The 24,924-nt window shown below is 40.5% G+C and overlaps 1 protein-coding gene across 1 annotated transcript in view; it reads left to right on the top strand.

The window, feature by feature from the left end:
- The window catches only part of LOC139757336 (glutamate receptor ionotropic, kainate 2-like), a 76,865-nt gene that overhangs the window by 28,226 nt on the left and 23,715 nt on the right, over positions 1-24,924 (top strand). Inside the window, 3 exon segments of the mRNA XM_071677759.1 lie at positions 16,141-16,444; positions 19,686-19,729; positions 19,731-19,904. Coding sequence (XP_071533860.1) covers positions 16,141-16,444; positions 19,686-19,729; positions 19,731-19,904 — 522 coding nt within the window.

The following is a 24,924-nucleotide window of genomic DNA, read 5'->3' as shown; positions in this document are numbered from 1 at the left end:
TAAGGGTAAGAGAGATGTGTGGAAATAAAAAGAGCGTGGTTGAGAGAGCAGAAGAGGGTGTTTTGAAGTGGTTTGGGCACATGGAGAGGATGAGTGAGGAAAGATTGACCAAGAGGATATATGTGTCGGAGGTGGAGGGAACAAGGAGAAGAGGGAGACCAAATTGGAGGTGGAAAGATGGAGTGAAAAAGATTTTGTGTGATCGGGGCCTAAACATGCAGGAGGGTGAAAGGAGGGCAAGGAATAGAGTGAATTGGATCGATGTGGTATACCGGGGTTGACGTGCTGTCAGTGGATTGAAGCAGGGCATGTGAAGCGTCTGGGGTAAACCATGGAAAGCTGTGTAGGTATGTATATTTGCGTGTGTGGACGTATGTATATATGTGTGTATGGGGGGGGTTGGGCCATTTCTATCGTCTGTTTCCTTGCGCTACCTCGCAGACGCGGGAGACAGCGACAAAGTATAATAAAAAAAAAAATATATAAATATATATATATATATATATATATATATATATATATATATATATATATATATATATATATATATATATATATATATATATATATATATATATATATATATATATATATATATATATATATATATATATATATATATATATATATATATATATATATATATATATATATATATATATATATATATATATATATATATATATATATATATATATATATATATATATATATATATATATATATATATATATATATATATATATTTATATATTTTTTTTTTTATTATATATATATATATATATATATATATATATATATATATATATATATATATATAGGGTTGAGGGTCAAGTCAATTGGGAGGTAAGTTTGAATGGAGAAAAACTGGAGGAACCATGGAAGCGGAAGTGGATCATAAGGTGGCGGAGGGGGCGAGAATCCTGGAAGCCTTGAAGAATGTGTGGAAGTCGAGAACATTATCTCCGAAAGCAAAAATGGCTATGGTTGAAGGAATAGTGGTTCCAACAATGTTGTATGGTTGCGAGGCGTGGGCTATGGATACAGTTTTGCGCAGGAGGATGGATGTGCTGGAAATGAGATGTTTGAGGACAATGTGTGGTGTGAGGTGGTTTGATCGAGTAAGTAACGTAAGGGTAAGAGAGATGTGTGGAAATAAAAAGAGCGTGGTTGAGAGAGCAGAAGAGGGTGTTTTGGAATGGTTTGGGCACATGGAGAGAATGAGTGAGGAAAGATTGACCAAGAGGATATATGTGTCGGAGGTGGAGGGAACGAGAAGTGGGAGACCAAATTGGAGGTGGAAAGATGGAGTGAAAAAGATTTTGTGTGATCGGGGCCTGAACATGCAGGAGGGTGAAAGGAGGGTAAGGAATAGAGTGAATTGGATCGATGTGGTATACCGGGGTTAACGTGCTGTCAGTGGATTGAATCAGGGCATGTGAAGCGTCTGGGGTAAACCATGGAAAGCTGTGTAGGTATGTATATTTGCGTGTGTGGACGTATGTATATACATGTGTATGGGGGTAGGTTGGGCCATTTCTTTCGTCTATTTCCTTGCGCTACCTCGCAAACGCGGGAAACAGCGACAAAGCAAAAAGAAAAAAGATATATATATTGTGGCATGAGAAGAGTGGGAGGTGGGCTGTTTAGAAAGGGTAGTGAGTGGTGGGATGAAGAAGTAAGAGTATTAGTGAAAGAGAAGAGAGAGGCATTTGGACGATTTGTGCAGGGAAAAAATGCAATTGAGTGGGAGAAGTATAAAAGAAAGAGACAGGAGGTCAAGAGAAAGGTGCAAGAGGTGAAAAAAAGGGCAAATGAGAGTTGGGGTGAGAGACTATCAGTAAATTTTAGGGAGAATAAAAAGATGTTCTGGAAGGAGGTAAATAGGGTGCGTAAGACAAGGGAGCAAATGGGAACTTCAGTGAAGGGCGTAAATGGGGAGGTGATAACAAGTAGCGGTGATGTGAGAAGGAGATGGAATGAGTATTTTGAAGGTTTGTTGAATGTGTCTGATGACAGAGTGGCAGATATAGGGTGTTTTGGTCGAGGTGGTGTGCAAAGTGAGAGGGTTAGGGAAAATGATTTGGTAAACAGAGAAGAGGTAGTAAAAGCTTTGCGGAAGATGAAAGCCGGCAAGGCAGCAGGTTTGGATGGTATTGCAGTGGAATTTATTAAAAAGGGGGTGACTGTATTGTTGACTGGTTGGTAAGGTTATTTAATGTATGTATGACTCATGGTGAGGTGCCTGAGGATTGGCGGAATGCGTACATAGTGCCATTGTACAAAGGCAAAGGGGATAAGAGTGAGTGCTCAAATTACAGAGGTATAAGTTTGTTGAGTATTCCTGGTAAATTATATGGGAGGGTATTGATTGAGAGGGTGAAGGCATGTACAGAGCATCAGATTGGGGAAGAGCAGTGCGGTTTCAGAAGTGGTAGAGGATGTGTGGATCAGGTGTTTGCTTTGAAGAATGTATGTGAGAAATACTTAGAAAAGCAAATGGATTTGTATGTAGCATTTATGGATCTGGAGAAGGCATATGATAGAGTTGATAGAGATGCTCTGTGGAAGGTATTAAGAATATATGGTGTGGGAGGCAAGTTGTTAGAAGCAGTGAAAAGTTTTTATCGAGGATGTAAGGCATGTGTACGTGTAGGAAGAGAGGAAAGTGATTGGTTCTCAGTGAATGTAGGTTTGCGGCAGGGGTGTGTGATGTCTCCATGGTTGTTTAATTTGTTTATGGATGGGGTTGTTAGGGAGGTAAATGCAAGAGTCCTGGAAAGAGGGGCAAGTATGAAGTCTGTTGGGGATGAGAGAGCTTGGGAAGTGAGTCAGTTGTTGTTCGCTGATGATACAGCGCTGGTGGCTGATTCATGTGAGAAACTGCAGAAGCTGGTGACTGAGTTTGGTAAAGTGTGTGGAAGAAGAAAGTTAAGAGTAAATGTGAATAAGAGCAAGGTTATTAGGTACAGTAGGGGTGAGGGTCAAGTCAATTGGGAGGTGAGTTTGAATGGAGAAAAACTGGAGGAAGTGAAGTGTTTTAGATATCTGGGAGTGGATCTGTCAGCGGATGGAACCATGGAAGCGGAAGTGGATCATAGGGTGGGGGAGGGGGCGAAAATTTGGGAGCCTTGAAAAATGTGTGGAAGTCGAGAACATTATCTCGGAAAGCAAAAATGGGTATGTTTGAAGGAATAGTGGTTCCAACAATGTTGTATGGTTGCGAGGCGTGGGCTATGGATAGAGTTGTGCGCAGGAGGATGGATGTGCTGGAAATGAGATGTTTGAGGACAATGTGTGGTGTGAGGTGGTTTGATCGAGTAAGTAACGTAAGGGTAAGAGAGATGTGTGGAAATAAAAAGAGCGTGGTTGAGAGAGCAGAAGAGGGTGTTTTGAAATGGTTTGGGCACATGGAGAGAATGAGTGAGGAAAGATTGACCAAGAGGATATATGTGTCGGAGGTGGAGGGAACAAGGAGAAGAGGGAGACCAAATTGGAGGTGGAAAGATGGAGTGAAAAAGATTTTGTGTGATCGGGGCCTGAACATGCAGGAGGGTGAAAGGAGGGCAAGGAATAGAGTGAATTGGAGCGATGTGGTATACAGGGGTTGACGTGCTGTCAGTGGATTGAATCAAGGCATGTGAAGCGTCTGGGGTAAACCATGGAAAGCTGTGTAGGTATGTATATTTGCGTGTGTGGACGTATGTATATATGTGTGTATGGGGGGGGGTTGGGCCATTTCTATCGTCTGTTTCCTTGCGCTACCTCGCAGACGCGGGAGACAGCGACAAAGTATAATAAAAAAAAAAATATATAAATATATATATATATATATATATATATATATATATATATATATATATATATATATATATATATATATATATATATATATATATATATATATATATATATATATATATATATATATATTTATATATATATATATATATATATATATATATATATATATATATATATATATATATATATATATATATATATATATATATATATATATATATATATATATATATATATATATATATATATATATATATATATATAGGGTTGAGGGTCAAGTCAATTGGGAGGTAAGTTTGAATGGAGAAAAACTGGAGGAACCATGGAAGCGGAAGTGGATCATAAGGTGGGGGAGGGGGCGAGAATCCTGGAAGCCTTGAAGAATGTGTGGAAGTCGAGAACATTATCTCCGAAAGCAAAAATGGCTATGGTTGAAGGAATAGTGGTTCCAACAATGTTGTATGGTTGCGAGGCGTGGGCTATGGATACAGTTTTGCGCAGGAGGATGGATGTGCTGGAAATGAGATGTTTGAGGACAATGTGTGGTGTGAGGTGGTTTGATCGAGTAAGTAACGTAAGGGTAAGAGAGATGTGTGGAAATAAAAAGAGCGTGGTTGAGAGAGCAGAAGAGGGTGTTTTGGAATGGTTTGGGCACATGGAGAGAATGAGTGAGGAAAGATTGACCAAGAGGATATATGTGTCGGAGGTGGAGGGAACGAGAAGTGGGAGACCAAATTGGAGGTGGAAAGATGGAGTGAAAAAGATTTTGTGTGATCGGGGCCTGAACATGCAGGAGGGTGAAAGGAGGGTAAGGAATAGAGTGAATTGGATCGATGTGGTATACCGGGGTTAACGTGCTGTCAGTGGATTGAATCAGGGCATGTGAAGCGTCTGGGGTAAACCATGGAAAGCTGTGTAGGTATGTATATTTGCGTGTGTGGACGTATGTATATACATGTGTATGGGGGTAGGTTGGGCCATTTCTTTCGTCTATTTCCTTGCGCTACCTCGCAAACGCGGGAAACAGCGACAAAGCAAAAAGAAAAAAGATATATATATTGTGGCATGAGAAGAGTGGGAGGTGGGCTGTTTAGAAAGGGTAGTGAGTGGTGGGATGAAGAAGTAAGAGTATTAGTGAAAGAGAAGAGAGAGGCATTTGGACGATTTGTGCAGGGAAAAAATGCAATTGAGTGGGAGAAGTATAAAAGAAAGAGACAGGAGGTCAAGAGAAAGGTGCAAGAGGTGAAAAAAAGGGCAAATGAGAGTTGGGGTGAGAGACTATCAGTAAATTTTAGGGAGAATAAAAAGATGTTCTGGAAGGAGGTAAATAGGGTGCGTAAGACAAGGGAGCAAATGGGAACTTCAGTGAAGGGCGTAAATGGGGAGGTGATAACAAGTAGCGGTGATGTGAGAAGGAGATGGAATGAGTATTTTGAAGGTTTGTTGAATGTGTCTGATGACAGAGTGGCAGATATAGGGTGTTTTGGTCGAGGTGGTGTGCAAAGTGAGAGGGTTAGGGAAAATGATTTGGTAAACAGAGAAGAGGTAGTAAAAGCTTTGCGGAAGATGAAAGCCGGCAAGGCAGCAGGTTTGGATGGTATTGCAGTGGAATTTATTAAAAAGGGGGGTGACTGTATTGTTGACTGGTTGGTAAGGTTATTTAATGTATGTATGACTCATGGTGAGGTGCCTGAGGATTGGCGGAATGCGTACATAGTGCCATTGTACAAAGGCAAAGGGGATAAGAGTGAGTGCTCAAATTACAGAGGTATAAGTTTGTTGAGTATTCCTGGTAAATTATATGGGAGGGTATTGATTGAGAGGGTGAAGGCATGTACAGAGCATCAGATTGGGGAAGAGCAGTGCGGTTTCAGAAGTGGTAGAGGATGTGTGGATCAGGTGTTTGCTTTGAAGAATGTATGTGAGAAATACTTAGAAAATCAAATGGATTTGTATGTAGCATTTATGGATCTGGAGAAGGCATATGATAGAGTTGATAGAGATGCTCTGTGGAAGGTATTAAGAATATATGGTGTGGGAGGCAAGTTGTTAGAAGCAGTGAAAAGTTTTTATCGAGGATGTAAGGCATGTGTACGTGTAGGAAGAGAGGAAAGTGATTGGTTCTCAGTGAATGTAGGTTTGCGGCAGGGGTGTGTGATGTCTCCATGGTTGTTTAATTTGTTTATGGATGGGGTTGTTAGGGAGGTAAATGCAAGAGTCCTGGAAAGAGGGGCAAGTATGAAGTCTGTTGGGGATGAGAGAGCTTGGGAAGTGAGTCAGTTGTTGTTCGCTGATGATACAGCGCTGGTGGCTGATTCATGTGAGAAACTGCAGAAGCTGGTGACTGAGTTTGGTAAAGTGTGTGGAAGAAGAAAGTTAAGAGTAAATGTGAATAAGAGCAAGGTTATTAGGTACAGTAGGGGTGAGGGTCAAGTCAATTGGGAGGTGAGTTTGAATGGAGAAAAACTGGAGGAAGTGAAGTGTTTTAGATATCTGGGAGTGGATCTGTCAGCGGATGGAACCATGGAAGCGGAAGTGGATCATAGGGTGGGGGAGGGGGCGAAAATTTTGGGAGCCTTGAAAAATGTGTGGAAGTCGAGAACATTATCTCGGAAAGCAAAAATGGGTATGTTTGAAGGAATAGTGGTTCCATCAATGTTGTATGGTTGCGAGGCGTGGGCTATGGATAGAGATGTGCGCAGGAGGATGGATGTGCTGGAAATGAGATGTTTGAGGACAATGTGTGGTGTGAGGTGGTTTGATCGAGTAAGTAACGTAAGGGTAAGAGAGATGTGTGGAAATAAAAAGAGCGTGGTTGAGAGAGCAGAAGAGGGTGTTTTGAAATGGTTTGGGCACATGGAGAGAATGAGTGAGGAAAGATTGACCAAGAGGATATATGTGTCGGAGGTGGAGGGAACGAGGAGAAGAGGGAGACCAAATTGGAGGTGGAAAGATGGAGTGAAAAAGATTTTGTGTGATCGGGGCCTGAACATGCAGGAGGGTGAAAGGAGGGCAAGGAATAGAGTGAATTGGAGCGATGTGGTATACAGGGGTTGACGTGCTGTCAGTGGATTGAATCAAGGCATGTGAAGCGTCTGGGGTAAACCATGGAAGGCTGTGTAGGTATGTATATTTGCGTGTGTGGACGTATGTACATGTGTATGGGGGGGGGGGTTGGGCCATTTCTTTCGTCTGTTTCCTTGCGCTACCTCGCAAACGCGGGAGACAGCGACAAAGTATGAAAAAAAAAAAAAAAAATATATATATATATATATATATATATATATATATATATATATATATATATATATATATATATATATATATATATATATATATATATACATATATGTGCGGAGAGTGCTCATCCTCCTCGTAGACTAAGATTGGGGTGTCTAAATGTGTGTGGATGTAACCAAGATGTGAAAAAAGGAGATATAGGTATTATGTTTGAGGAAAGGAACCTGGATGTTTTGGCTCCGAGTGAAACGAAGCTCAAGGGTAAAGGGGAAGAGTGGCTTCGGAATGTCTTGGGAGTAAAGTTAGGGGTTAGTGAGAGGACAAGAGCAAGGGAAGGAGTAGTAGCACTCCTGAAACAGGACTTTTGGGAGTATGTAATAGAATGTAAGAAAGTAAATTCTAGATTAATATGGGTAAAACTGAAAGTTGATGGAGAGAGATGGGTGATTATTGTTGCATATACACCTGGGCATAAGAAGAAACATCATGAGAGGCAAGTGTTTTGGGAGCAGCTGAATGAGTGTGTTAGTGGTTTTGATGCAAAAGACCGGGTGATAGTGATGGGTGATTTGAATGCAAAGGTGAGTAATGTGGCAGTTGAGGGAATAATTGGTATACATGGGGTGTTCAGTGTTGTAAATGGAAATGGTGAAGAGCTTGTAGATTTATGTGCTGAAAAAGGACTTGTGATTAGGAATACCTGGTTTAAAAAGCGAGATATACATAAGTATACGTATGTAAGTAGGAGAGATGGCCAGAGAGCGTTATTGGATTACGTGTTAATTGACAGGCGCGCGAAAGAGAGACTTTTGGATGTTAATTTGCTGAGAGGTGCAACTGGAGGGATGTTGATCATTATCTTGTGGAGGCGAATTTGTAGATTTGTATGGGTTTTCAGAAAAGAAGAGTGAATGTTGGGGTGAAGAGCGTGGTGAGAGTAAGTGAGCTTGGGAAGGAGACTTGTGTGAGGAAGTACCAGGAGAGACTGAGTACAGAATGGAAAAGGGTGAGAACAATGGAAGTAAGGGGAGTGGGGGAGGAATGGGATGTATTTAGGGAATCAGTGATGGATTGCGCAAAAGATGCTTGTGGCATGAGAAGCGTGGGAGGTGGGTTGATTAGAAAGGGTAGTGAGTGGTGGGATGAAGAAGTAAGATTATTAGTGAAAGAGAAGAGAGAGCCATTTGGACAATTTTTGCAGGGAAAAAATGCAAATGAGTGGGAGATGTATAAAAGAAAGAGACAGGAGGTCAAGAGAAAGGTCCAAGAGGTGAAAAAGAGTGCAAATGAGAGTTGGGGTGAGAGAGTATCATTAAACTTTAGGGAGAACAAAAAGATGTTCTGGAAGGAGGTAAATAAAGTGCGTAAGACAATTGAGCAAATGGGAACTTCAGTGAAGGGCGCAAATGGGGAGGTGATAACAAGTAGTGGTGATATGAGAAGGAGATGGAGTGAGTATTTTGAAGGTTTGTTGAATGTGTTTGATGATAGAGTGGCAGATATAGGGTGTCTTAGTCGAGGTGGTGTCCAAAGTGAGAGGGTTAGGGAAAATGATTTGGTAAACAGAGGAGAGGTAGTAAAAGCTTTGCGGAAGATGAAAGCCGGCAAGGCAGTAGGTTTGGATGGTATTGCAGTGGAATGTATTAAAAAAGTGGGTGACTGTATTGTTGACTGGTTGGTAAGGTTATTCAATGTATGTATGACTTATGGTGAGGTGCCTGAAGATTGGCGGAATGCGTGCATAGTGCCATTGTACAAAGGCAAAGGGGATAAGAGTGAGTGCTCAAATTACAGAGGTATAAGTTTGTTGAGTATTCCTGGTAAATTATATGGGAGGGTATTGATTGAGAGGGTGAGGGCATGTACAGAGCATCAGATTGGGGAAGAGCAGTGTGGTTTCAGAAGTGGTAGAGAATATATATTTATATATATATATATATATATATATATATATATATATATATATATATATATATATATATATATATATATATATATATATATATATATATATATATATATATATATATATATATATATAACACTTTCGTGTAACAATCACATCATCAGGAGAGACACAAGGGAGAAATATAAGTCAGTTGATATATATCGAAGAGACGAAGCTAGGACGCCATTTGGTAAACATGCGATTTTCCAACGAGCGTTCATAAACTTATCATTTTACAAATCTTTTCAACGATAAAGTTATCTAATTTGTATAGACCATCACTGATATTAAGATTATAATTCCTTGTGTATTTAATAATAGACCATTCAATGATATATCTCGTGGTAATAGAGTTAGAATTGGTAACTGAGATGGCATTACTCCAGTCAATACAATGATCATAGTTTTTAACGTGATTAAACAGGGCATTTGATTCTTGTTCCGTTCTTATACTATATTTATGTTGCTTAAGTCTAACAGAAAGATCCTTACTAGTCTGCCCAACATAAAATTTATCACAATTTCCACTTGGCACTTTATAGATGCATTCAAGAGAATTTTCTGGTGAGTTCCTGATTAAGATATTCTTTATAGTATTATTGTTGCTGAAGGCAACATTTACATTAAAGGATTTAAGCAACATGGAAAGTAAAGTGAATTCATTATCAAAAGGGAGTACTAAAACATTCTTGGTGTCAATGGAAGGTTTGGGCTCAACTCTATAAAATGACTTCTTTGCTAACTTAACGGATTTATCAATGAAAGATCTAGGGTACTTTAACTTAGATCCAATAGAACATATCTTCTCAATATCTTATCAATAAACTCTGGACTGCAAATACGTAATGCCCTGAGGAACATAGAGTGAAATGTGATAATTTAACTCTGTCATGTTGAGATGAATAATAATGGATATATGAGCATACATTGGTGGGTTCTCTGTATATGCAAAACTTAAACTTGTTTCCTTGCCTATGGATCATGCAATCTACAAATGGTAACGTACCATTATTTTCATTTTCTACGGTAAATTTGATTGAAGGTACTAAATTGTTAAGTAAGGGAAGAAATATTTGTATATTTTCATTTGTTAGCTAAACACAAAGAACATCATCTACATACCTAAACCAAATTGCATTAGAAGGTAAGATATCCTTTAGTAATTTTGTTTAAAGAAATTCCATATAAAGATTACTAGTTCAAGTTATAGAGGGTTACCCATTGCCATACCAAATTTTTGAGCATAATCATCCCCTTTGATTCGAAATACACAGTCTTATATACACAATTTTATCAGTTCCGTGAAAACAGACTTGGAAACAGGTAAATGAATATCATTCAAGACATCAAATAGATATTCTAAAAGATCATCAACTGGAACTTTCGTGAAAAGTGAGGAAACTTCAAAGCTAATTCGTATGAAATCAAAATCAACATTGATATTGTTTAGCTTGTTGACTAAATCTACATCGTTCATGATATTAGAATTTGATACCTTACCCACTAAAGGGCTTAATAAAGAAACTAACCATTTTGACAATTTATATGTGATGGAGCCTACAGAACTCTGTATAGATCTTGCTGGAAAATTCTGTTTATGTGTTTTAATAAGTCCATATACATATATATGGCAATGAAAGGGAAAAAGATGACAAACTCTTGATAAGAGAACTATTACCTTTTAACAACAACTTTATTTCTTTATTGAAGTGGGAATTAACTATCATCATTGTATTGACTGGAGTAATACCATCTCAGTTATTAACTCTAACTCTATTGCCAGGAGAAATATCATTGAATCTTCTGTTATTGAATACACTAAGAATGATAATCTTGATATGAGTGATGATCTATACAAATTAGATAACTTTATTTTTGATAGAATTTTTAAAATGATAAGTTTATGATCGTTCGTTTTATGGGTTGGACAATCGCATGTTTACCAAATGGCGTCTTAGCTTCGTCTCTTCGATGTATATCAACTGACTTATATTTCTCTCTTGTGTCTCCCCTGATGATGTTATTGTTACACGAAAGTGCACTTGGGAACTTATCGTGTTTCATTTTCCCCGTGGACTCATAGGAATATCTTTCATGCGGTGAGTGACCATCCTCTTCGAAGGCTCATACTGGGGGTGTCTGAATGTGTCTGGATGTAACCAAGATGAGAAGAAAGGAGAGATAGGTAGTATGCTTGAGGAAAGGAACCTGGGTGTTTTGGCTCTGAGTCAAACGAAGGTCAAGGGTAAAGGGGAAGAGGGGCTTGGGAATGTTTTGGGAGTAAAGTCAGGTGTTGGTGAGAGGACAAGAACAAAGGAAGGAGTAGCAATACTCCTGAAGCAGGAGTTGTGGGAGTATGTGAAAGAGTGAAAGAAAGTATACTCTAGATTGATATGGGTAAAACTGAAAGTTGACGGAGAGATGGGTGATTATTGATGCCTATGCACCTGGGAATGAGAAGAAAGAACATAAGAGGCAAGTGTTTTAGGAGCAGCTGAGTGAGTGTTTTAGAAGCTTTGATCAACGAGACTGGGTTATAGTGATGGATGATTTGAATACGCAGGTGAGTAGTGTTGCAACTGAGGGTATAATTGGTGTGCATGGGGTGTTCAGTTCTGTAAATGGAAATAGTGATGAGCTTGTGGATTTGTGTGCTGAAAAATGGCAGGTGATTGGGAATACCTGTTTTAAGAATAGAGATATGCATGAATATCCGTGTATGAGTAGGATAGATGATCAAAGGGCGTTATTGGATTACGTGTTAATTGATGGGCCTGTAAAAGAGAGACTTTTGGATATCAATGTACTTGAGAAGGGCAGCTGGAAGGATGTCTAATCACTATCTTGTGGAGGCGAAGGTGAAGATTTGTAGAGTTTTCCAGATAAGAAGAAAGAATGTTGGGGAGAAGAGAGTGGTGAGAGTAAGTGAGCTTGTGGAGACTTGGAGACTTGTGTGAGGAAGTACCAGGAGAGATTGGGTGTAGAATGGCAAAAGGTGAGAGCAAATGACGTAAGGGGAGTGGGGAAGGAACGGGATATATTTAAGGAAGCAGCGATGGCTTGTGCGAAAGAAGCATGCGATATGAGAAGTGAGGGAGGTGAGCAGATTAGAAATGGTTATGAGTGGTGGAATGAAGACGTAAAGTTGTTAGTGAAAGAGGAGAGAGAGGGGCGTTTGGACGATACTTGCCTGAAAGTCGTGCAAATGAGTAGGATGTACATAAAAGTAAGCGGCAAATGGCCAAGGAAAAAATGGAAGAGGAAAAAAGTGGACAAAGGAGAGTTGGTGTGACAGATTTTCATCATATTCTAGAGAAAATAAAAAGATGCTTTGGAAAGAAGCAAATAAAGTGCGTAAGACAAGAGAACAAATGAGATCATCGGTGAAGGGGGAAAAGGGTACCCATTAACAGGTAGTGATGAGGTTGAAGGAAATGGAGTGAGTATTCTGAAGGTTTGTTGAATGTGTTTGATGATAGGGTGGCAGATATAGGGTGCTTTGGTCGGGGTGGTGTCCGAAGTGAGAAGTTTAGGGAGAATGGTTTAGTAAACAGAGAAGAGGTAGTGAAAGCTTTGCGGAAGACGAAGTCCGGCAAGGCGGCGGGTTAGATGGTATTTCAGTGGAATTTATCTAAAAAGAGGGTGATTATGTTATTGATTGCTTGTAAGAATATTCAGTTTATGTATGGATCATGGTGAAGTGCCTGAGGATTGGCGGAGTGCATGCATAGTGCCATTGTACAAAGGCAAGGGAATAAAGGTGAGTGTTCGATCTACAGAGCATAAGTTTGTTGAGTATTCATAGGAAATTATATGGGAAGGTATTGAGTGAGAGGGTAAAGGCGTATACAGAGCATCAGACTGGGGAGGACAATTGTGGTTTCAGAAGTGATAGAGGATGTGTGGATCAGGTGTTTCCTTTGAAGAGTGTATGTGAGAAATACTTAGAAAAAACAGATGGATTTGTATGTAGAATTAATGGATCTGGAGAAGGCATATGACAGGGTTGATAGAGATGCTTTGTGGAAGGTTTTAAAGAGTATATGGTGTGGAAGGTAAGTTGCTAGAAACAGTAAAAAGTTTTTACCAAAGATATAAAGCATGTTTACGAGTAGGAAGAGAGGAGTGTGATTGGTTCCCAGTGAATTTCAGTTATCGGCATGGGTGTGAAATGTCCCCATAGTTTTTTGATTTTATATAGTTTGGTGGTTAGAGAGGTAAATGCAAGAGTTTTGGAGAGAGGCGCGAGTATGCAGTCTGATGAGGATGTGAGGGCCTAGGAAAGGATTCAGCTGTTGTTCGCTGATGATGCAGCGTTTGTGGCTGATTCGGGTGAGAAACTGCAGAGGTCGGTGAGTGAGTTTGGAAAAGTGAGTGAAAGGTGAAAGCTGAGAGTATATGTGAATAAGAGCAAGGTTATTAGTTTCAGTAGGGTTAAGGGACAAGTTAATTGGGATGTAAGTTTGAGTGGGGATAAATTGGAGGAAGTGAAGTGTTTTAGATAACTGGGAGGGGACTTAGCAGCGGATGGTTCCATGGAAGCGGAAACGAGTCACAGGGTGGGGGAGAAGGCGAAGGTTTTGGGAGCGATGATGAATGTGTGGAAGGAGAAAATGTGATCTCGGAGAGGAAAAATGGGTATGTTTCAAGGAATAATGGTTCCAATAATGCTTTATAGTTGTGAAGCATGGGCTATAGATAGGGTTATGCGGAGGAGGATGTATGTGTTGAAGATGAGATGTTTTAGGACAATATGTGGTGTCAGGAGGTTTAATCGAGTAATTAGTGAGAGGGTGAGAGAGTCTTGTGGTAACAAGAGTGTGGCTGAGAGAGTAGAAGGGGTTTTGTTGAAGTGGTTTGGACATATGGAGAGAATGAGTGAGGAAAGATTGACAAAGAGGATATATGTGTCAAAGGTAGAGGCAACAAGGAGAAACGGGATACCAAATTAGTGGTGGAAGGATGGAGTGAGAAAGAATTGAGCGATCGGACCCGAGCATACTGAAGGTTGAAAGGCATGCAAGGAATAGAGTAAGTTGGAACAATGTGGTATACAGGGGTCGTCTTGCTGTCAATGGACTGAAGCAGGGTATGTCAAGTGTCTGAGGGAAACCATGGAAACGTCTGTGGGGCCAGGATGTGGATATGGATAATGAGCTGTGGTTTCCGTGCATTACACATGACAGCTAGAGACTGAGTGTGAATGAATGTGGCCTTTTTTTACTCTTTTCCTGGTGCTACTTCGCTGACACGGGAAACAGCGATTAAGTATATATCAAATAACATAAATACTTATATTCATTTACTTATTTATTTTGCTTTGTCGCTGTCTCTCGCGTCAGCGAGGTAGCGCAAGGAAACAGACGAAAGAATGGCCAAACCTACACACTTGCACATGCATATACATACACGTCCACACACGCAAATATACATACCTATACATCTCAACGTATACAAATATATACACACACAGACATATACATATATACACATATACATAATTCATACTGTCTGCCTTTATTCATTCCCATCGACACCCCGCCACACATGATATAACAACCCCCTCTCCCCTCATGTACAGAAGGTAGCGCTAGGAAAAGACAACAAAGGCCACATTCGTTCACACTCAGTCTCTAGCTGGCATGTATAATGCACCGAAACCACAGCTCCCTTTCCACATCCAGGCCCCACAGAACTTTCCATGGTTTACTCCACACGCTTCACATGCCCTGGTTCAATCCATTGACAGCACGTCCACCCCGTTATACCACATCGTTCCAATTCACTCTATTCCTTGCACGCCTTTCACCCTTCTGCATGTTCAGGCCCCGATCACTCAAAATCTTTTTCACTCCATCTTTCCACCTCCAATTTGGTCTCCCACTTCTCCTCTTTCCCTCCACCTCTGACACATATATCCCCTTGGTCAATTTTTCCTCACTCATTCTCTCCATGTGACCAAACCATTTCAAAACACCTTCCTCAACTCTCTCAAACCACACTCTTTTTATTACCACACATCTCTCTTACCCTATTATTACTTACTCGATCAGACCACCTCACACCACATATTGTCCTGAAACATCTCATTTCCAGCACATCCACCCTCCTACGCACAACTCTATAGCCCACGCCTCGCAACCATATAGCATTGTTGGAACCATTATTCCTTCAAACATAGCCATTTTTGCTTTCCGAGATAATGTTCTCGACTTCTACACATTCTTCAACGCTCCCAGAATTTTCGCCCCCCCCCCCCCCCCCTATGATTCACTTCCGCTTCCATGGTTCCATCCGCTGCCAGATCCACTCCCAGATATCTAAAACACTTCACTTCCCCAGTTTTCTCCATTCAAACTTACCTCCCAATTGACTTGTCCCTCAACCCTACTGTGCCTAATAACCTTGCTTTTATTCACATTTACTCTCAGCTTTCTTCTTTCACACACTTTATCAAACTCAGTCACCAGCTCCTGCAGTTTCTCACCCGAATCAGCCACCAGCGCTGTATCATCAGCGAACAACAACTGACTCACTTCCCAAGCTCTCGCATCCTCAATAGACTGCATACTTGCCCCTCTTTCCAAAACTCTTGCATTCACCTACCTAACAACCCCATCCATAAACAAATTAAACAACCATGGAGACATCATACACCCCTGCCTCAAACCAACATTCACTGAGAACCAATCACTTTCCTCTCTTCCTACACGTACACATGCCTTCAATCCTCGATAAAAACTTTTCACTGCTTCTAACAACTTTCTTCCCATACCATATATTCTTAGTACCTTCTACAGAGCATCTCTATCAACTCTATCATATGCCTTCTCCAGATCCATAAATGCTACATACAAATCCATTTGCTTTTTTAAGTATTTCTCACATACATTCTTCAAAGCAAACACCTGATTCACACATCCTCTACCACTTCTGAAACCACACTGCTCTTCCCCAATATGATGCTTTGTACATGCCTTCACCCTCTCAATCAATACCCTCCTATATAATTTCTCAGGAATACTCAACAAACTTATACCTCTGTAATTTGAGCACTCACTTTTCCAACATATGAATATATCATATTCATATGTTGGAAAGTGATGTGCTCTAAGTATTTCGACTCAGTTTTGTCTTTCATATTACAGGAAGCAGAATTTGGTCTGGGTCCCTTTGACATCACAGCTCCTCGAACTGAGGTTGTCGACTTTACAAGAACCATGATAACACAGTCTGTGAGGATCCTAGGTGCACGAGGGCGGCCAGAAGTGGACCCATGGAGCTTCCTGTTGCCCCTGGCGCCCCTGGTGTGGGCAGCCATCCTGGTGATGGTGTTGATGTTGCCTGCGATAGTGTTCCTCCTCTCTGCATGGTCTGGTCAGAGAACTACCGGAAGCACCTCCTCGTCACCGAATATTCTATTCAGTTATCTTCGTATAGCGTTACAACAAGGTAAGCTAATACTTGAATCATATCTCTTGTGATTAGTGAATGAGAGCGTATGGCTTTGGTTGTTATAATATACTGATATGTATTATATACACAGAAGAAGAAGGTGACACCCACTGTTGCTTTCTTCTATAGCAGAAGTAGTGGGTGACATGCTTACACCGACCGGGGAGGTATTATCATTTGGTTTCGGAGGGATTGTGGCAGGGACGCAGTGGGCCAGCGTTAGCTATGTACCTCTCTTTATCCCAGATCGGTGTCTTTTTTTCCATTAGCCAACCACATGTGGTGTTGTTAGCATCCAGCCACAATGCCATACACTCTTTATCACATACATAACACTAAACATCACATAAACCATACACGTTTATTTCTTTCTTGTATTTTTCTTACCTTTTCAAACCAGATAATTTATGGCAGTACAACAATTTCATAAAACTTTCCAACCATTTTGAAGCTGTTCCACCGGTCGAGAGAGGTTGAGCGGATCCGCCATCAAGCAACTGTGATCCACATCGACCGCTACAGTTCCTAGACCCGGTACTGTTTCTCTCCATTCCTGCAACATTCACGGCCTTGATTCCTTTAAGTAGGATTAGCTCCTCCCCTGATCGTTTACCTCTTACTGACATCCAGGTGTGCAAGGCTAGTTCTCCACTGAACAGTGAGCTGTTTTATAGTTTCCGCTCCCAGGATGAAGCTTGTGCCTACTGATGTATAAGAACACCTTGACTCTCCTAACGGTGATGCGTGTTCAGCTACTCCTCTATGCTGTTTTGTCTTGATAATTCTTTCATAATGATTTGGTTGATAAAAGGATGCGTTTTAAAGCAACCTGGGGATAGATCAGAATTTTTAGTATTACGAATTACGTCAGATTCAGTGACATTACGGGTGGTATAATCAAACGATGGTTACGATGTGACAAGGTAGTTAAGGTCTCTCGGGTGATCGTTTCTTGCCAATGTTTAGCACTAGCATTAGTGTGGTCACCTCTGCGTACTGAAAGACGGTGCCAATAGCATCTTTCAGTTTCTATATCACCAGTTTGGCCAATGAATACATCTTTACATGTCTTACATTTAACTCCCCTTTCCCTGATAATTTGGCCTACTTTTGATTAAGGTCTTCCTGATAGTGATGTTGCATTGCAAGGCAACATTAAAAGCACGTGTTCTTAATACCTGTTTTACAATATCTAAGTTAAAGGAATAGATATTAAGGTCCATTATCCTTTTCTGTATTGCTGTTATTAGATGCATATAATGTCTTCCTGGCTTTCCAAGAAGCCTTGTTCACAAACCACTTTGGATAACATAATTGCCTACAAGTCCATCTTATAAGACTACATTCATTTTCTAGGCTTGTGAGATCACATACCCGTAATGCTCTAAAAAACAGACATAACTACAGACATTTGTACGGAATGATCAAGTATTGAGAAATGATGAGTTTTGAGAAATAATGAATATATCTCTTATCTTTCATAGGCTTCCTGTAGATCTTGAAGGACAAGTGATCTGGTTCCTGAGTTATCAGCACAACAAGAAACGGCAATTTGCCTTTTTCCTCAATCAGTCCTGAATTTGATGGTGGTGTGAAAGTTGTTTTATTCATTAAGAAAACATCACAATTTTGGGAAGATGGCCATGAGGACCACACATCATCAATGCATCCAATTCAGATTTTTGTCTGGTTACTGACACAAGTTAGATTATCATTCTCAAAATATTCCATGAATAAGTTACTGAGGATTTGACTAATGAGTTTTCTGATAACTGGACTAAATTTCTGTCTATAAAGATTACCCTCAGCATCTTGGAAAACATTATTAGAGACACAAAGTTCTACCAAGTCAGTGAAAGGCTTCATACGTAGGGGTAAGCTGAGATCGGGCTTGAGACATTTCCTCCTTAATTAAGCGATGGTTTTTCTTCAGTGGGAACTTTGGTGAATAAGGAATCCATATAAATATCAATGAGTTTATGTTCAGGGAAATCAATGTTCCTAACCTTGTTTACAAAATTTAAGCTGTTAATAACATGAGATGGAGAGATTTTCCTGGAACATTGCTAAGATGGTTATCTAACCTAACCTAACCTAAACTAACCTAAACTAACCTTATGTATAGGGAAGAGAGGGATTAACCATCCTCACGGCTTAACAACATCCTGGTGCTTCTTTAACAACTGGTTGAGTTTAGAATTGAACATTTACACTTTATTACTAAGAGGATTGGATGTTAATCTTTCATATTTCCTCTATCATTTAAAAGATCATGAAGTGTACATCTATAGTCCACTGTATTTAAAATCACGAACTTGCTAGTTTTACCTGATTTTGTAATGTGAATATCTTGACTTTTCTTGAGATTTTCAATGGTTATCTGAAATCTATATAGCATATCACTACTCTTAGAAATATCATCACTGGCCAAAACGCTTGAAATTGAACCAGATAGGAAATAGAGTTTTTTTTGGACTTAGGGTTAGGGAACAGAACGAAATCTTTATAATGTTCTTTTCTTGGTTTGATGCTTCCGGCCATAAACCATTATAAAACATCGTACTAGTCTTCCATTCCAGTTCATTTTTCTTTCTGGTGACTTGGTCTGTAACTCGTCCTCTTGCTTCAGTCATACAGTTGGCAGCATCGACTGGGTCAGCACAAACAGAGGAGTTTTCTTCTTGTTTGTGTAAGGTTGTAGAACTCCCGGTCGAAGTTAGTTTTTGCATTGTCTCTGTGTCTTAAGGAAACTTCATGCTCTATTAAACCAAACGAAATTTGCCTCTTCTTATGAAAGTCACTTGAGGTTAGGGTGCGTGGTATCATTTTGATCTTAATGTATTCATGTGGTTATAACTAGGGAATCTGATCACTTATCCTTCATGATTTACAGGAAGCCAACCAACGCTGAGAGATACATTCATTCTGTAAAACGCTTCTGTAGTTAGGTCCATTTTCTAAGAGCATTGTTTATATGTGATCTCAAAGTCTATATAAGATGTACATTTAGGCAATTACGTTGCTCCAATTATTAAGGACAAGGCTTACTGGAGACCCAGGCATACATTCTGTACATCTAGTAAGAACAATGTAGAAAAGGATGACAGATGTAAATGTTTGAGTTTCCTACATGTACTGTAAACACCGTTTTTTAATATTGCCATCCAATATACAAATAGAGAATGATTGTGGTGATCAGACTATCCTTCTGTAAACTCAAAACTTTGTACCTCGACAGATGTCCCATCGTCTCCAGACCTGTGGTGGGAGCGGCTGGTGCTAGGGGGTGTGGACGGTGATGACGCTGGTGTTAACACGGAGCTACGCTGGCAACCTTATGGCTCTCCTGGCTGTGAGGCACATCCCGCAACCCTACCAGTCCCTCAATGACGTCTTGGATGACCCATCCGTTACCATGATATGGCAGGGTGGCACTTCTTACGTACAGTATTTTCGAGTAAGTTTCTCATATTCTCATGAAACTAGAATGAAAATGAGGAAAAAAAATATTCGAAATGTAGAAGACATTGACCTAATCACAGAGAACAAAAACATAGGATAAGAAGCTCATCCTTGAATAAGGTGTACTGAATACAACATAGGCTACATATAACACAACTTTCGTTCACGTCAACATCAGGGACGTCTACAACTCCAAGATCAGGTGAACAACATCAAGTTATTCATTATCTGACTTTCTTGCAGTCTTACTCACGAGTTATTTTTGTTTGTTTGTATAACGCTTCAGAATATTACCTACCATTTGCACTAACATTGAAATCTTTCCGAGTTGAAAGACGTTTTGTATCCACAGATGGATCGAGCACCTACAACTTTCAGACATAACCCCCGCCTCAACCTGTGCTACTGTGGTAAAGTCAAACATGAATTCTCATAATCATAAAAGTGACTTTTACTTTTCCACTTTATACGCTAAATTAAGCAGTCAAGTGAGACCAGCTTTTCCACTCATAATGTTTACAAAGTGCTTCCGTTCCCACCAATCAACCTTCATTCCTATAGCATCTTTATCTGAAATATCTGCCCTAAACGTTGCCTCCACTTATCTCTTTGGCTGCATTCCTCTCCTTCTTGTACCTCTTATTGTAACGCTTTATACCGTTATATAACTTGTTATCCGTGTCACTTGACCATACTACCCAAAGGACTTTCATCCAGGTCTCTCACCTATGATACTATCACACTATATAACCTTCTTATGTACTCATTCTTCATCTATATCATATAAGCTATCCGTACCCATGGCTTTCATCTGTTACCTCCACCTGACGTATGTATACGAGGTTTCGTGACTAGTTTCAACTTCAGGTTTTCCGTTACTGTACGTCACTCTCAGATATCTGAATTCATTCATATCCCCCAATTCTTTATCTTGCTAACGATCTTCATTTTCATCTGCTATTCCTCTCATACGTTCGCGTCTTACCTTCATTCGCTTCAACCTCAGAATCATCATTCAAAGATACATCGCTGATCAGACCGACCATTCCATCCAATTCTTCCTCTGATGTAGTTAACAACACAGTACCATCTGCAGGCATTAACTGCCGACACTTTACCTCCGTTTGTCGATGGTTATTACCTCACTACAATCACCACACCTCGCGCTCATATCACGTAACATCCCACTCATTGCAAGCATGAAATACCCGTATAACATCATGATAACTATAATAACCGTATAACATCATGATAACTATAATAACCGTATAACATCATGATAACTATAATAACCGTATAACATCATGATAACTATAATAACCGTATAACATCATGATAACTATAATAACTTCATGCAGCCTAGACACACTCCCAGATCTGATTCAAAGTATCTACCATTTACACTTGCGTCACATTTATCATAATGTCTGTTAACAGTGTTCAAAAGTCTTCTGTTCACACTGTATATAGTCAGAACTTCCCAGATTGCTTTCTTGTTCACTATAGCTTAAGCATTTCCTAAATCCATAAACGTTGCATAATTTTTTTTCTCTAATCCTTTTTTTCTAGTGTAGATATGTGAACTACAAACCCTGTTTTCTTCCTACGCACATCATTTTCTTTGCCAAAAAAGGTATCACTAATCCTTTCAACAAGACAAATCACACACACACACACATACACACACACACACACACACACACACACACACACACACACACACACACACACACACGTCCTGCCAGTTACCATAAGGAGGCTTAGTCCTCTGTAATTCTCACACCCACTTGTACCTCCTTCCCCATTATAAAGTAGAACAATTATTCTCTTTCTCAAACGATCAGACATCTGACGACTTTCCCATGTTTCTAAACACGATCTCCAGATCCGTCCCACGTTAGCATCGCATCACCCTTACGCCTCTCATGTTTACACCTCCTTCCCCAGTACTAGGGTGTTGTGACCCGGCTGTCGTCCCCCTGACTACTGCTGGATGCCGGCAACAGTAACACCGGTGCTTGGCCCACACTGTACGTCTGCTCACAGTGCCAAACCTGCACCACCACAGAACAATACTTCGTATGATGAAACATCTGTCTTGAGCAGCATCACCTCCACTGTACAGCCTTACCCTCAGCAGGGAACTGCTCGGAGCTCTTAGACATGCAACGATCACTCGCACATAAACGTCTAAAGCACCCACACAGGCAAACACACTCCCACTACAAGTTCACACACAAACAACAACATAAAGTCCTTTACCCGACACTGAACAAACTAACTCTAACACGCCACAGACGTCTATCAACATGTTTAACATCTTACAAGTCAACACCAATGGCACCAAACACAAGCATACAGAAGTACTCAGTCTACGTAAAGAATCGAACATACATAGGCCCTTATCAGAGAAGCCACACTCACACCCAGGTCAATCCCCTCCCTCTTCTGTAACCACACAACTTTAAGACAAGATAGATTATAAGGACAAAGAGGATGATGCATGACACCTACACACCATAACATCCCACTCATAAACAAGATTGAAGAAATGAATATATAAAAACGGCATCATTCTTCAATAAAGTCTATAAAAACAAAACTTCAAAACACTGAGTGCAACACATAAGCAACACCTATATGTCTTCCCTTACTACATAACCCCCCCCCCAGGCAAACATACACACACACACACACACACACACACACATTAGCCAGCTACAGAACCTGTTCAACAAATACCTCACTGTGCGGAGATTTCAAGCTCACATGGTTCAATTCTGTGCATCCAACCAACCAAAGAGACCTCTCTCTCTCTCTCTCTCTCTCTCTCTCTCTCTCTCTCTCTCTCTCTCTCTCTCTCTCTCTCTCTCTCTCTCTCTCTCTCTCTCTCTCTCTCTCTCTCTCTCTCTCTCTCTCTCTCTCTCTCTCTCTCTCCAACAGAGAACCGCACCAAACATTACCTTTTACAGCCGAGCACTGAACACAAGGAGGACATGGAGCACACTATATGAAACGCAATGAACGCACTATATGTAGCGCAATGAAACAGACAAAAAAAAGGCCCAACCCCTCCACATACTCATGTATATACATACACGTCCACACACGCACATATACATACCTATACATCTCGACGTATTATTTATTTATTTATTCATTTTGCTTTGTCGCTGTCTCCCACGTTAGCGAGGTAGCGAAGGGAAACAGACGAAAGAATGGCCAAACCCACCCACATACACATGTCTATTCATATACGTCCACACACGCAAATATACATACCTATACATCTCGACGTATTATTTATTTATTTATTTATTTTGCTTTGTCGCTGTCTCCCACGTTAGCGAGGTAGCGAAGGGAAACAGACGAAAGAATGGCCAAACCCACCCATATACACATGTCTATTCATACACGTCCACACACGCAATTATACATACCTATACATCTCAACGTATACATATATATACATACACAGACATATACATAAATACACATGTACATAATTCATACTGTCTGCCTTTATTCATTACTATCGTCACCTCGCCACCCATGAAATAACAACCCCCTCCCCCCTCATGTGTGCGAGGTAGCACTAGGAAAAGACAACAAAGGCCCCATTCGTTCACACTCAGTCTCTAGCTGTCATGTAATAATGCACCGAAACCACAGCTCCCTTTCCACATCCAGGCCCCACAGAACTTTCCATGGTTTACCCCAGACGCTTCACATGCCCTGGTTCAATCCATTGACAGCACGTCGACCCCGTTATAAAACTTAGTTCCAATTCACTCTATTCCTTGCACACCTTTCACCCTCCTGCATGTTCAGGCCACGATCACTCAAAACCTTTTCACTCCATCTTTCCACCTCCAATTTGGTCTCCCACTTCTCCTTGTTCCGTCCACCTCTGAAACATATATCCTCTTGGTCAATCTTTCCGCACTCATTCTCTCCATGTGAACAAACCATTTCAAAACACCCTCTTCTGCTCTCTCAACCACGCTCTTTTTATTACCACATCTCAACGTATACATATAAATATACACACACACACATATATATGCATATATACACGTACATAATTCATACTGACTGCCCTTATTCACTCCCGTCGCCATCCAGCCACACATGAACTGACAACCCCCTCCCTACAGATCTGCACAAGGTAGCGCTAGGAAAAGACAACAAAGGCCACATTCTTTCACACTCAGCTTCTAGCTGTCATGTATAATGCACCGAAACCACAGCTCCCTTTCCACATCCAAGCCCCAGAAAACCTTCCATGGTGTACCCCAGACGCTTCACTGGCCCTAATTCAATCCATTGACAGCACGTCGACCCCGGTATACCACATCGTTCCAATTCATTCTATTCCTTGCACGCCTTTCACCCTCCTGCATGTTCAGGCCTCGATCACTAAGAATCTTTTTCACTCCATCTTTCCACCTCCAGTTTGGTCTCCTACTTCTAGTTCCCTCCACCTCTGACACATATATCCTTTTTGTCAATCTTTCCTCACTCATTCTCTCCATGTAACCAAACCATTTAAAAACATCCCCTTCTGCTCTCTCAACCACACTCTATTTATGACCATACATCTGTCTTACCCTTTCATTATTTACTCGATCAAACAACCTCACACATCCTCAAACATCTCATTTCCAGCACATCCACCCTCCTCCGCACAACTCTATCTATAGCTCACGCCTCGCAACCATATATCATCGTTGGAACCAGTCTTCCTTCAAACATACCAATTTTTGCTTTCCGAGATAACGTTCTCGACTTCCACACATTTTTCAACGTTGCCAAACCCACTCCCAGATATATAAAACAACTCACTTCCTCCAGTTTTTTCCATTTAAACTTACCTCCCAATTGACTTGTCCCTCAACCCTACTCTACTTAATAACCCTGCTCTTATTCATATTTACTCTCAGCTTTCTTCTTTCACACTCTTTACCAAACTCAGTCACCAGCTTCTGCAATTTCTCACAAGAATCAACTACCAG

The sequence above is a fragment of the Panulirus ornatus genome, chromosome 25, assembly GCF_036320965.1.
Source record: "Panulirus ornatus isolate Po-2019 chromosome 25, ASM3632096v1, whole genome shotgun sequence".
NCBI classification, from domain to species: Eukaryota; Metazoa; Arthropoda; class Malacostraca; order Decapoda; family Palinuridae; genus Panulirus; species Panulirus ornatus.
The sequence above is the reverse complement of the archived record's forward strand: the minus strand, read 5'-3'. Positions and strand labels throughout refer to the sequence as shown.